The sequence below is a fragment of the Sycon ciliatum genome, chromosome 9, assembly GCF_964019385.1.
Source record: "Sycon ciliatum chromosome 9, ocSycCili1.1, whole genome shotgun sequence".
In the NCBI taxonomy this organism is placed as follows: domain Eukaryota; kingdom Metazoa; phylum Porifera; class Calcarea; order Leucosolenida; family Sycettidae; genus Sycon; species Sycon ciliatum.
The window spans coordinates 12,533,195-12,548,631 of NC_088651.1; the positions used below are offsets into that span (position 1 = coordinate 12,533,195).

General features: G+C 47.5%; 1 protein-coding gene across 1 annotated transcript in view; it reads right to left on the reverse strand.

Annotated features, from left to right (window-relative positions):
- Positions 1–15,437, reverse strand: part of LOC135825280 (ubiquitin domain-containing protein UBFD1-like) — a 31,429-nt gene extending 15,992 nt beyond the window's left edge. The window contains exons 1-2 of the mRNA XM_065338019.1: positions 15,176–15,437; positions 7,630–7,784 (exon numbers count right to left, since the gene is read on the reverse strand). Coding sequence (XP_065194091.1) covers positions 7,630–7,782 — 153 coding nt within the window. The 5' untranslated portion in view covers positions 7,783–7,784; positions 15,176–15,437. The remainder of the gene's footprint in view (positions 1–7,629; positions 7,785–15,175) is intronic.

Consider the following 15,437-nt stretch of genomic DNA (forward strand, 5'->3'; position numbering starts at 1 on the left):
GACTACGCGCCCAGAACGCGTTATCTCCTGCTGCCGTGGTGGTGGTAACGGTGCTGACGGTTCATACGCTGGCTGCTGAGGGACGATAGCAGGTTGAGCGGTATCTGCAAGCCCAGGAGCCACGTCCTGTGACGATACTTCTAACGGCACTAACCTTTGGATCGGCCTCAACAGGGTACTGGTACTCAACTTAACCTTGGCAACACGACGCTTACCATCTCGACCAGGGAATAACTCGATGATCCGTCCCAAACGCCAGAACTGTTTGCGCTTGGTATCATCGAGAACAAAGACAACATCACCCACAGCTAAAGGGCGCGACATGGTCTGTTGGTGTTTGTTCAGCTGACTTAGGTACTCCACCTCCCAACGATTCTTGACATGCTCCAGTGTCCGACTGAGGTAACGCAATCTCGATGACATCTGCGCAGCGTCCAGGGTACCTGCTGGCTTCTCTGACGACATCCAGATGTCACCCATCATCATTGCAGGGGTTACTGGTGGCTCATCCAGGCTATCAGACACATAAGTTAGCGGACGACTATTCACCACTGCTTCAACCTCATACAAGAGGGTCTCAAGCTCCTGGACCTTCAGAAACGCTGTTCCCATTACCTTTTTCAAGGCACTCTTCACTGTACCAACCATTCGCTCATAGAAGCCTCCATGCCATGGTGCAGCTGGAGGATTGAATATCCATGGCACACCCAGTTTGTCAGATGCCGCCTTGAACGTTGTAGCGTTGTCAGACCTGATCCGAGACGGCAAACTACGTCTCGCGACAAACTTCCGAAATGCCATCAAGAATGACTCGGTACTTAAACTATCGACCACCTCCAAGTGAACTGCTCTGGTGGTGGCACACACAAACAATGCTATCCATACCTTCGGAGATGACTCACCACGGCGCACGTACAACGGACCAGCATAGTCGATGCCGGTAGTTGCGAACGGCCTCTCGTGAACAACTCGGTCTTCCGGCAGCGGCGGGCAGACTTCTGAGGCAGCCTTAGCCTTGTAGCGGCGGCATGTAACACATCGCTGAGTAATGTTGCGTAGCGCCCGTCGACCACCGATAATCCAGAATTTCTGACGGATGAACGACAAGACTCCTTCTACACCTTGGTGCATCCTTTCAACATGCATTTTTTCCAACAGCAACTCGGTCAGATGATGTTTGCCTAACAGGACTGGGTGCTTGGCTCCATACGCCAACTCGCTGTGCTGAAGTCGTCCCCCGGCTCTGAGCACTCCATGCTCATCCAGAAACGGTGCAAGCTGATACACCTTCGACCCAGGCTTCACTGGTTGACCTTGCTTGATCAGCTCAAGATCCTCAGCGAAACATGCGGCTTGAACGATGCGGTACAATATGTTGTCTGCTGCAAAATAGAGTTCAGCACGAGGCTCAGTGTGCTTCCACTGCAACATCCGAGTCACCATGCCCTGTGCCCTCGACCATTTACTGAATCGGAGACACCATTCCTTATCAGATTCTCGACTACAGGTGGTGGCTGACACTCGTACTTCTACACTGGACTCATCTGTAGCTGCGGTTGAGGATGCGGTGGGCCAGTCATTGGGCTCCGTGATCCAGGTTGGTCCGCCCCTCCAGAACGGACTACGGATCTGCTGTGCACTACTCCCACGCGACGGTATATCTGCTGGGTTGTGAAGGCCTGGGCAATGGTTCCACACAATGCCGACCTTCTTCGATATCTCTTGGACTTGACTGACGCGGTTAGCCACAAATGTTTTCCATTTGTACGATGGATTACTGATCCAATGAACGGTAGTGAGACTGTCAGTCCAGCCATAGACTTGCGTGACGGTCACACGCAGCTCCTTCACCACAAACTCAGCGTAGCGAGCCGCTAGACATACTGCTTGTAACTCAAGGCGGGCTAACGTGGGTGGAGACACGGGTACCACTTTGGCCTTGGCAAATACCAAGTGCGACTGTCCATTGACGACTGCATACAAACAACATCCAAACGCTTTCTCACTGGCATCGGCGAAGGCATGAAGCGCAATCGGCGTGTCAAGATTGCAGCAAATCCAACGTGGTATGTCAATGCTCACCACTTCGGCCAACTCTCCCCACCATTGCGCGCATGCGGCTGCGATGCCATCAGGCAACTTATCATCCCAGTCGCCTCCGACTTTCCAGGCTTGCTGTAGCAGTATCTTTCCGGGCACAACTGCCGGTGCTGCTAGACCTAGCGGATCAAACACTGACGCAACACACTTGAGGAGGGATCGCCGGGTCCAAACAGACGGCCTATCGGACTCGCCTAGCGCTGCTATGCTGAGCAAGTCATCACTGGTTTTCCATTTCAGACCGAGAACTTTATCTCCGGCCTCTGGATCGCACGGGATTTCGTTGCCTCGCCACTTGCGTAACTCCATGCCAGCATCCGTAAGCACACGCACGCTGAACTCTTGCATCTCCTTAGCTTCCGAGGCATTTGAGACACTAGAGACCAAATCGTCAACGTAGAAACTCGTGAGCAAGAGATCAATACGATCTCGCTCTTTGGGTGCAGACAACGCCCGTAGCTCCTTCAAGTGATGCTGAATCACCGCAGTAAGCATGTATGGCGAGCAGTTTACGCCAACTGGCAGTTTCGTTAGCCTCCAGGTTAACAGTTCATCGCTGTCGCTTCGACCGGGCCACAAGAAACGCAGGTACGGACGGTCTTCGGGATTAACCGCGACCATGAAGAAAGCCTTGCGGATGTCCGCTTGCAGCGCGCTCTTATATTCACGGAACCGTAATAGCATACCTGCGCGACTCGGCAATAGTGACGGTCCAGGGTCAACCATGTCGTTCAACGACTTGCCATCTGGCGCCGTCGCCGAGGCATTGAACACCACTCTTAACTTCGTGGTTGCAGCGTGCTCGCGGAACACACCAGGATGCGGTACATAGTACCCGGCATCGCTCTCACATGGCTCCAGCTCAATTGCTCCAAGCTCGCGGTACTCCCTGATCAGCACATCATCATAGAGCGCACGCTTCCCATTCCTCTTCAGCTTTTCAAGAAGCCGCGTTGCGATGACTCTAGCTTGAGCAAAGTTATCCGTTGGCCGACGCTCATTTCGCCACAAGAGACCCACTTGGTACCCGCTGCCCTGGCGACATAGCGGGAAAGATGGCAGGTGCTGATGTTGTTCTGGAGGTTCATCCAACTGCCATAGTTTGTCGATGTGGGCTGTGACACATGACACGGTCACCGGCTGACTGTTTCGACTTGGTGCAGACGCTGGACCAGATAATACATTACCTATCTCTGTGTTCCACACCGTCTCACCATTAACATCCTTCTTGCTGTGCAGTACCGCGTTGATATAGTCTGCACCAATCAGCATATGTATTTCGTCTGATGTCCCTTGTTGAGGCTTGTCACTCAGCTCTACTCCCCAACTGTGCCACTGCGCAATGGTCTGCGGACTTGCGCACTTTAGGTCCAGCTCAAGCGTTGGTTTCACGAACGCGCGTACCCGAATGCTAGCGGAGCTACCCTGGATCGTGATGGCGTACTTATCCATGCGCTGTTGGGTTGGTTCCGCGCCGAACGGCTTCACCTCTACATTTTCAACCCCAACGTGTTCTGCATCGATTGCTGACACCAACGCTGCAGTCACGAATGACGCCTCAGCACCCGAGTCCAGGAACACGCGAACCTTCGCGTTTCGAGTTCTTCCCTCAACTCGTGCCACTCCGGTCATCAGCCGCACACTTGGCGAGTGTAGACAGCACGACCCAACATTCTTCTCCGTAACTATCTCAGGCGGTTTCTCCCGGCTGTAACCTGCTCTATCCAACACATCATGTATTAGCAGGTGGTGTTTCCTCTGGCATTTCGTGCATCTCGAGCCTGACCGACATTCTCTGGCCATATGGCCATACTTAAGGCAGTTCCAGCAGAGTCTCTCTCGCTGCAGAAAACCCTTTCTCCCTTCCTGTGGCAGCGACTTTAGCTGCTTCTCTGCATCTGCGACCGATATCGCCATGCACTGTGCCGACGCCGTGGGCCTTGGCACGGATCGTTCTACTGGCTTCCTGGCAGTATCACCCTGTCGTCCGTGCGCGACCTGGTAAGACGCGCCGTGCTCCTGTACCTGGCGCAGTGACATCCCGTAGCACTGCCGTTCGACCAGGTACGTCTTCATCTCAGGTCCGCATTGCTCCAAGATTACCTGCTTTGCCATTGCTTGCAGCACCGGGGACATTTTTCCTATATCGGCGCTATACTTGGTGTCCACCTCGCCATCTTCTGTCATAGCGAGTGTGGCCCACACCTCTACCTCTCGGCAAACACGGACAACGTATTGATGAAACGACTCATCTGACCGCTGCTTGCCTGTCAGCAATGTCTTCCACGCTTTATCCGGAGTCTTTCCGAGCGAGGCAAGCAACTCTCGTTTTGCTTCCTCGTAATTATTGCATCCAATTCATATCCTCTCCGCTTTGCTACCCGCTAGCGCGATGCGCAGTCGCAGCAGCCATTCGCTTTCTTCGAACTCGTTCTTGGAACAGATGTCCTCGAACAGGTCAAGATAACGCTCCAATGGCTGCGTTCCATCATATGAGGGGATTTTCATCACCGGTTGACGCCCACCGCTGTGACTGGGAGATTCCTCTGTACCTCCCATCGTGGCTTTACCGTCACCCTCCTGCGCATTGGCGATGCGCTCGTTAATCTCCTTTAGTGTTTTGGCAAACTCGGTGCGGAGCGCCTCCTCTCGCCGTCTGGCACTGCGCTCCTCACGCTCCGCGTACTGTTGGAGCCTCTGCTCCACATGTACCTTCAACAACTCGCCTTCTAATCCTAACCGCTCTCCATTGTCGATAAAGCTGGCTTCCAAATTGTTCCATAGTTCCTCTGCCATGCTCGCTCCAATCCTGGCGTGGTCGCCAAATGTTGTGAACCCTGCAAGATTCTCTAAATTGTCAGGATCGTACGACCACACGGCACGAGGACAACTCTTTTTCTTTACACAGTATATTTCACTTCATCTGATAATTAACAATGAACACTAATAACACCAGCCATTTATAGCATGCAAAAACAGCGTACATGCAAAACATAAGCAGATAAAACTGGACATAACAGCGTATACAGCAAAAACTCACACAACGCATATAGCGTATGCCATGCAGCAACATCAGCGGTACGGCGGAGTCGAAATACAACATTTCAACGAATACAATGCCATAAGCGCGAAGGCCTTTCCCAATTGAGAACTGGTGGTTTACAACACGCTCCTTATAAAGAAGTGGCACCTGTGACGTGTGTTTTTGTGTCACGCTGAAGCGCTGCGGAGCAGCGCTGCGGAGCAGCGCTGCCCTGAGCACGCGAAGCGTGCGAACAGTGTAGCACAGTGTAGCTAGCGGCCGCAGAAGCACTGAGCACGCGAAGCGTGCGAATCATGTAGCCACCTAGCCTAGGCCATAGGTAACACTAGCAGCCGCACAAGCGCTGCGGACCACGTGAACCGTTCTCTGCAAATAGAAACATCTGCAACAAAAGGATACAAAAGATCTGCACTGACTGCACTCTGCATCTGATCTGCAGTGAAGAGCGCATCGCACTTTTGTTCGTAAGTTTATGAATTTTTTGAGCCGCTTCATCCGCCACCAGGTGATGGACAACCCTGACCAGCCTCCCGAAGGCGTAACAGACGTCCCTCCTTCTCCTTCCAACGATGAAGAACCTCCCTCACCAGGACTTCAGCGGTCTGGCCACCACCACGTGCTGAGCACGTGTGCTGTTCATGTACTTGCTTCACCTGCATGCCACGTTCGGCCAGGCAACGCTGGCCGGTGGTGCTGCTAGTGGGCTTATAAACGGAGGTGGGCTTATATCCGGATATAGGCCCGTGGGCTTATATGCGCGGAATTACGGTATGTGTGTGTATGTGTGTGTGTGTGTGTGTGTGTGTGTGTGTGTGTGCGCGCGCGTACGTGTGTGCATGTGCGCCAACCTTGCGAATAACTACCCTTGATCATGTAGGAGAAAAGAGTCGTTGTTCGCGAGCTGTGCATGCGTCAGAACGGGCGTGCGCAAGCCACGGATCCCTGCACTTACTTCCAGCAGTTACCGCGGCTACACACAAACCCCGTTGCCGTGGCACCGTGAAGTTGAAAGCAAAGAATGCATGAGCCTAGATGACAAAGAGGTCGACGTCCATGTTAGGACGAGAATCACCGTATTTTCCGGAGCATAAGCCACAGTTTAAAACAAGAGGACTGTAAAAGCTATAATATATAAGGAAGTGCTAACTCTCACGATACGAGTTAACGAGGAGAAATCTGTCGATAAAATAGAAATCGTTATACAGAAATCGATACATGTACTGTTCTATTGAGCGTTGAGAATGAGTGAGAATCGTTACCTTTTGTTCACGTAAACCAGTCAATTTTAGGAAATCGTTATATATACGCCTCGTTAGAATGATGGCTTTTACAGTAATTCATCCGGGGAAAAAGACGGTGCGGCTTATACAACGATGGTCAAATTAATAGGGATAACTAGGGTAGGTGGCTGTACAGTACTGCCGGTCGCCGAAGAACTGGGGGGGGGTGTCAGCCCCCTAGCCTAGACCGTTCTTATTTTCATGTACTACTGTCTATGGGCAGTTGAGTGTATACATTGGTATGCTGTGCTTGATGAAATTCTGGCCTGGCCGTCCTTCGGCGCTACCCGACAGTACTGTACCGTGTGACAAAATTTGTGGATGCGGCTTATACTGCCGAAAATAAACTCCGGAAATACAGCATGTGAACACACGGCGAGGAGACAATAATTTGATAACCGCAATCAATAAAACTAGCTGAACCGACATTTGTGTACTTTATTCATGCAATGTAAAAACGATTCCTGATGAGTGTTGTACGAAAACTTGTTTGAATCCATATTTTTTCTCTACACCATTTCTTCATATTTTCATCGTTTTATTGCACATCGTCTCCACCGTTTTTTACATTGCATGAATAAAGTACACAAATGTCGGTTCAGCTAGTTTTATTCAATACAGTATGTCTTGGATATTAAACCTGTAATTTTAGGTGCAGTAACATTTCGGTGCCAGGGACCTGCCAGGTTTCCTGCATAATGTAGAATTAGGTGACCAGCGTTCGCTGCACATACAGTGCATACTCCAGTGCCGTTTCGGTGTAATCTAAATTTAGGTGTCTGGGTTTCTCAACCGAAATTACCGAAGTTTAAGTTGAACCGGAAATAAGGTGTTCTACGGTAAACCAAGAGTGCATAACCCTCCAGAGTGTGCAAATCCCACATACCCTGCTGTCCCGACAGAATTTCAAGTTGACGTCATTATTTATGGTGCAATGCTCCTTGCATCAGTTATTTACAACATCCGTACGGATGTCAACGCATCACACATTTTTCTTTGCAATAATTCGAACAGGATCAGATAGGCTTTGGTCAACCACAGGATCCGGATTCGTCTGAAAATCCGTGTACAGTGCGCATTGCATCATAAAAATGACGTCAACTTGAAATTCTGTCGGGACAGCACCCATAGTCGAGTTGCAAACTCTTGGGAGTTATGTACTCTTGGGCAAACTGACTGTAAACTGAACGACAACAAAACCCATACCCTAAAGGTGGCACCATCGGCTGCTACTGCTGCAGCTGCCATTGCGGCACAATCTGATGCCGGTGCTGTGTCCGTTGCCGCAGCTTTACCATGGCGGTCCTCAGCCGTGGTGACGGACACCGATGATGTCGCCATGGCAGTTCCTGTGTCCATCGCTGTAATATAGTTTACACGGGATAACACACGCACACGCACGCATGCACGCACGCACACACACACACACACACACACACACACACACGCACGCATACACACACACACGAAGTACTACATGAACCGGATTGGAAATTGGAAAGAAAAGGGCTTAGGAACAGCAGTTCTACACATTGATCGATGTTAAACATAACGTGTCCCACATGCGCAAAGCATGATCCAGGCAACTGTCAATAACCACATAATATACGGTGGCGTAGAAAGTGACGTCATGACAGAAGGAACACAATCGTAATCAGAGAGGTTTTCCAAAGCGAAAATTTGTTTGATCTCACGAGAAGCGAAACTTCGTGCGAACGCTCGCAGCTTTGAACGCGAAAGTTGCAGGGAACGCGAAACAAACCTTCGCAGTAATATTCGCTCATCGCGGACCGGTGGTGCACCGGTGAGCCACCCTCAATCCTCATTTTACGGTGCTTCATCTCTACTCTTGGCTTGGTCCGCGAGTGCTAGCTTTCCCATAGATGTGGCAGCCCGTGTTGCTTCATCTCCGGAACCATCTTCGATCTCCTGCATGCTTGTCTTCTCAGAGCCCGTTACATCAATGATGCCTTTTTTGGAATTTCAGGTGTTGATGCGCCGGATTACGGCACAAGCCATCCCGTTTGTCTGTGGGTCTCCGGCCATGGACAACGTAGTCAAAGAGCTGTTGTCTCAGGCAGTGAGTCAGGGTGCCGCCACTCGCAACAAACAAATAATCGGATGAAGACCACTTCTCAAACAAGCGCGAGTGCACGCATACTTTCTTGGAGCGAAGATCATGCAAAACACAAATTCCGCGCGAACATTCGCAATAACTTTCGCAAATCGGAACGCGAAAACCATTGCGAACGTTCGCTCTGCAAAACCTCTCTATTGTAGTCTTGACGTCATGACACACAGTGTGCTACACATGAACAAACAAGAAACAACTGCAGAGTAATGTAGTCAACTTTGCGTATAACGACACTCGGCGGGGCATCAGAAAAGAGTCCTCATTCGCGCGAAGTGCCCTTATACCTGAAGTCCCATTTGAATGTGTGTGAACCCGTCTTTTGTATAGTATGACATGCATATCAAAAGAGAGGTTCTGCAAAACGAAAATTCGAACGAAGTTTCGCGACGGGCCTTGCGAAAATGTGTACGAATCTTCGCATGAACTTTGTGTTCTGCACATTTTCGTAGTTTGCACGTACTTTATGACCAAGAGTACATAACCCCCCCCCCCCCCCCAAAAGTGTGCAACTCCCACATACCCTGCTGTCCCGACAGAATTTCAAGTTGACGTCATCATTTATGATGCAATGCTCCTTGCACCAGTGATTTACAACATGTGTACGGGTGTCAACGCATCACACGTTTTTCTTTGCAATAATTTGTACATGATCAGATGGGCTTCGGTCCACCACACGTTCCGGATTCGTCTGAAAATCCGTGTGCAGTGCGCATTGCATCATAAAAATGACGTCAACTAGAAATTCTGTCGGGACAGCACCCATAGTCGAGTTGCACATTCTTGGGGGGTTATGTACTCTTGATATGACCCGATCTCACCAAACTTCCCACGAAAGTTCATTTCGCGTTCCCTGCAAGTTTCGCGTCCAAAGATGCGAAAGTTCGTGCGAAGTTTCTGACTTCGTGACGTAGAGCGAAAGTTTGTACGCATTTTCGTTTTCCAGAACCCCTCTACTACGAAGCTCTTTTCACGCTCTATGTCAATGTGTGCTTTATTTTCAGTATTACAATTGAAAGGAACTATAAAGTCAATGTGCAAGGGAAATAGATTGAAAAATTAGCCTTTTGAAGCCATCTACAGGGACAAGTACATTGGACATGTACATGTATGATTTAGAAAAGCGATCCTGTCAGCTTTTCTATTATTGTGTTCACATGGCAGAAAAAACGACATCGCTATGCTACGTAAGTTTCTACGTAAGGTGCTCGGTATTTCACTTAGGCTGCGTAAGTCTCTACGTAAGGTGCTCGGTATTTGATCTACCAACGCTTGGTAGCCGTGTGCTGTGCACGTGCACGGCAGACATTGTGTTCAGTGCATGCAGTCCGCGGATCCGTGTTCGGATGTGCATGCGCGAGGAACTTCCTTCTTTGGAACTGCTTCTTGCATGAGCTGTTTCGGTTATTTCGTCTCATGGCCTGGCTTATTTCGTTTCGGCGCTGCTGAGACCTCCTTTCGCGGAATATTACTCAATGACAGGTGAGTTGACCAATTCCCTTTGATTCATTTGCTTGTGTTGACTCTTTCATTCAGGAAAAGTGTGCTGATTTTGGGGCAGAATGCAATAAATAATGGAAAAGTTGACAGGATCTCTTTGCTAAATTTTGCTTTTCTGCTGCCGAGCTGCGAGGCCTCCTTTTACGGAATACTCGATGCCAGGTGATCTCTAACTTGACCGGTTTCCTTCGATTCATTTGCTTATGTTCACCTTTCATTTACGGAAACGTGCTGATTTTACTTTCAAGTATTCAGATTTAGATCCATTTTTATCTCTTTGCCCTTGTCTACAGTGTGCGAAGAACGCGAGTTCAACTTCTTGACGGTAAGGCTGCAACCACACTAGGTACAAAATCACGTACAAACGGCATTACAGTAGAAATCGTCATGCCGACGCGGGCGAAATGCAAAATGCGCTTTGTAGGTTTTCAGCAACTGGCGCACCCCTGTAGAAAGCCACGTTTGTCGTTTTCGTCGTTTTCGCGCTCCTTCTCCTGTGTACAACTTTGCTTTTGTACCGGGTCATCGTACATAGCATCAGCACCAGCATTGTTTTTGAATTTCCCGGTCTTTTCCAGCGCGTGGCACACGCTTTGGTACGACAACGTCACGTGCTGGTCGCGTGAAAACGTCATCTATGCAGACCGAAAAGTGTAGTGTGGTTGCGTACCGACTTGCACTGAGATATGCATGAAAATTTGTACTGTGATTTTTACGTAGTGTGGTTGCGGCCTAAGGCTTATGTTAGATGTGTTGTCGAAATACTCATATTCATTGTACATTGGTACGTTACAAGTAAGGCACTGGTCAGTGGTATAATATCGTTGGCAGTTCCCAATCTGGAGGGAAAGGTTCAAGTACCAATTGACCGAGTTTGCAAAATAAATTCGCATATCAGGGGAAATCTCTATTGTGGAGAGGTTCAGTAACTTGTTTGTTTCATACGAAACAAGCCAATGGGTGCAGTCTCGTCTCGTGAAAATCTCGTACTTGTATGATTGGATTTGTTTACTCAAGTCTGGGCTGTTTGATTTGTGAGTACCGCCGAGATTGCACTGCCCCAAAATAATGTTTCGTGCCGCCAAAGCAAGAATTACGATCTGCAAACGGGTTGTAGTACCTGTAAGAATGTGGAGTACTTGTATCGTACTTTCTCTGTTGCTGTTCCGTTGCCGTTATGTTGCTAAAGAAACGTTCAGTAGAGAGGTTCTGCAAAACGAAAATTCGAACGAAGTGTCGCGACAGTCCTTGCGAAAGTGTGCGCGAATTTTTGCACGAACTTTGCGTTCTGCACATTTTCGTAGTTTGCGCGGGCCAAGTGCACGTACGCCATGACCCGATCTCATGAAATTTCCTACGACAGTTCATTTAACGTTCCCTGCAAGTTTCGCGTCCAAAGGTGCGAAGTTTCGCACTTCATGATGTAGAGCGAAAGTTTGTACGCATTTTCATTTTGCAGAATCTCACTAGTGACTCAATTGTTTCATACGGGACGAGTCAATCAGTCGGTGTGGCTTAGAATCTTTCGCTGTAGAAGAAATCTATTCGTATGTCTATTGGAGATATAATTGTATTCTCTGGTTATAAAATAGGTTAAGCTCACAGAATAAATACCATCGGTCCCTTGGTGTTCGTCCTAAAGAGGTTCGACTAGATATCTTTCATACTCACCAAAAGATGTGGAGTGCCTTGTTTATCTCTCAGTACCTCCAACCATAGCCTTGCCCCTTTCCTCCTCAGGATCAGTGTAGTTGTTGGAACGAGGTTTTAGACTCAGCAATGTATTCGGTTACATTTTAATACATGTTTATTGTTCCTCCTTTGCTGTGTTGTTTTAGACAATCGTGGACTAACAGTTTGAAGTCATTGAACTACTTCCAAAAGTTGTATCGACATCAACAGGATTACGATTTCAGTTTCTATATGATGCTGGATGACCTTATCACGATAACCCATGACTATAAACCATTATAAACACAGAATCAACAAAAACATCTGCGACACGCACCTGGCGCATGGGTACATTTCTCAATCAAATCTGATTGAGGGTGGAGAAATCTGAAATATCTGAAAGGCAAGACAATTTTATGACAGTCATGAAATTCTGCAACAGCAACATGCACAGAATGACCTCCGTATAAAAAAAGTATCACCACCACTGCTCACATGTTTCCCCGCAGAAGAACATGCATTATGCTAGTGCCATTTTCTGCAAGAAAAGGCTTGCACATCAATGCGTATAATAATGGTATTGATATGATGTGAAGGCCATCATTTACATATTGTAATAGGGCATTCCGTTGATTGGTGACAGAAAAAACAAAAGAAATTATAGCAATAAAAACTGCTTTATGGCAGTTTTCTAAAAAAAGTTATTGTGTTCTAGTCCATGGACCCCGTCTAAAAAGTAAGAAATTAACGAAATGTGATAGCTGAAAATTAAAATTTCACACAAAACCTCACAATAATCACACACAGAATGAAAAGCTACATGCAGAAGACCTTTTCCCCTCGTGATCCTCTTTCCTATGCATGCATGTTGCCAATTGTTGGTGCAGTACAAGTTTAGTGTTCAAAGCAGCATTTCAAGTGTTGTGATTATTGTGAGGTTTTGTGTGAAATTTTAATTTTCAGCTATCACATTTCGTTAATTTCTTACTTTTTAGACGGGGTCCATGGACTAGAACACAATAACTTTTTTTAGAAAACTGCCATAAAGCAGTTTTTATTGCTATAATGATTACTGTACAATCATGTACAACTACACACTTCATTGAAGTCGTGCTGGTCACTCCAACTATTCTGAAGCAAAATAAAGATGAGAATATAAGCCCCCCCCCCCCGGCTGCATCTTCTTGCATGTGTGCCTTTATCCATCGCCATGGCATGGGTTCTAGTACTTCTGCATGATATTATGTACAGTTGTGGCAAGTGAAATCCGACACTTGGCATAAGGGACTGCACCATGCAGTGTGCAGCCCTGCATACGTAGAGGATATAACCCGAGTCAGCGGGTTATATCGGCTGAATATAAATCCCGACTGTGATAGCAGGAGGGATTTATATGAGGGTACGGTATAACCCGACTACGAGCGTCATATCCTACTTATGCCAGGTACCCCTACTCATTTCCAGAACAACGAACCTATTTGGAGATCTCCTACATCATGCAGTACATGAACATCTTCTCATGGTTATCAGTTGTCAATTGAAAGAATGGTCGAGAAAGATCTGAAGAAGATTCCTCCTTGGGTGTTTGGCATAAGATTTCCTTTCAGTTCCAGTGCATATTGTAGCATCTTTATGATCTTCTCTCGTGAGCGGTGCGGAAGTCAACTGAATTGCTGGGGTGCAGGAGCTGTCGTTGAATCAAACTACTGTCACTAGTTAGACTACAGTTTGGACTCTTTGGGAGTAAGTGTTACTATAATTATGGTACAGCGCTGATTTTCAAATGCGGCATCTTATAATCAGTTTTGCTTACTTGCAAGTAGATGCATTTGCATACACTGTTTTGTATCACTGTGTCACATTTCAACCCAATCTAGCATTTTCCAATCGGTTTGAAGTACACTCTGTATCATAAACTTAGTTCCGAAGGAGACAGTCTGTTGATGATCTTCAACTCTTCGAAGTACAATGTACATTGCTGACCCATTCGCGATACTTCGTGGTTATTCGACGTTCTTTATCCTCAGATTCAGCATAATAGAATACTCTGTAGACGAATTCCAGGTCATTCTTCTTTTCCATTGTGTGCTGCTCCTCGTCAGGAATGCCGTTCTGTGTGGAGTGTACACGTGCATGTGGAGTCTATTGTGTCTGTTGTGAATGGTCCGTGCGCTGGAGTACTGCCGCCGTACACGTTACGGTGGCAGTGCCCTAGCGTACGTACCGTGCACCGGGATTTATATTCGATATAAATCCCGCGCGGGATTTATACTGGCCAATATAACCATGGCTAGACGAGCGCTGATTGGCTGAAAACAGGCCCTCCGTACCGTAGTAGGCGTACCATGGTATAAGTACAGTACATGTGTTACATACAACTACCGTGTTTCCTCGATTAATGGACCATGCTCGAATAATAGACCATGCTCAAATAGTAGACCCTCCTAGAGGCCTCACGGAAAAATAGTAGACCATGCCCGAATAAGAGACCCGGTCTCTTATTTGAGTTCATCGCTTTGCGCATGCGCACTAAGAAAGCACGTGGTGGATCAAAAAAGGATGCGATTTTAGGTTGCGCAACTACAATTTTTTTAGTGCCTAGTGCTTTCTTTCATTTTTTGAGCACGGTCCACTATATTTTCATTGGCACATCGCTGGAAATGGTAGATTTTTAACACGTCATAATATAGAACTTCTATATTATGACGTGTTAAAAATCCACCATTTCCAGCGATGTGCCGATGAAAATTATAGTGGACCGTGCTCAAATAATGGACCATGCCCAAATAAGAGACCGGGGGTCCAACCCTCTTCAAAAAACAAAAGACCGGGTTTATTAATCGAGGAAATACGGTAACCGTTTTTACTTTATCTGTCTGATGACAAAACTCGTACTCATCACAGTCAAGGTTCAAAAGGTGCTGGCAAAAATGATTGGGGATTAGATACCAATACTCCTTATGTGTACCATGTTTGTGAACTGTGCGTATCTACGCTGTGACCTTTCGATCTGTTTGGGATGCATGCGGCTCTATAGTACAAATTAGGTGCAGTGCATTACATCATTGGTGTCCATTTGTGGTGCTGTCCCCTATGGCAAGCGTCGGATTTCACATGCCACAACTGTACTTGAAATAGCTGTCTAAAAAACCAGAATGTCGTTACTCAAGCAGTGAATATGACCTCGGGGCACTAAAAGCATGTCGCTATTCGCGAATTGAAGTTAATATACAGGTAGATGGGACTTTGCTCTGGGCATGGAAATTCTGTCGTTATATCGGCAGTCGTTAGTATTAGCAAGAGTATAATAATTATACTCTTGGTATTAGCGAAGTTGACTGTAGTCCGAGACGGTTGTAGGTGCAGTTTTCTACGGAGCCCACCTAGGCCTTTCGCCTGCACTCTGCAGTCCAGCATACGCCAGCCAGTTAATTAAGCATTAGCTCTTACCTCGGTGCAAGGTGGGCGCGTGACCGATATAGCAAAAGGAATTCCCTCTGTGCTTTATTCGTTCCCCAAGCCTGAATCAAACCTGCTGCGGCAGAACGTAATGGTTAGCAGATGTTCTGAAAGACACAAGGCCACAGGCTCCGCGGTGCAATTCGAACTCAAGGAGAGGATGGGCTCCCTAGCTGACTGGAGCTGAATGGAAACTTCCCAGCATCTAAACAGAAACAACAAAATGCCCACTCTTCTGTTTGACGTTTGTTTT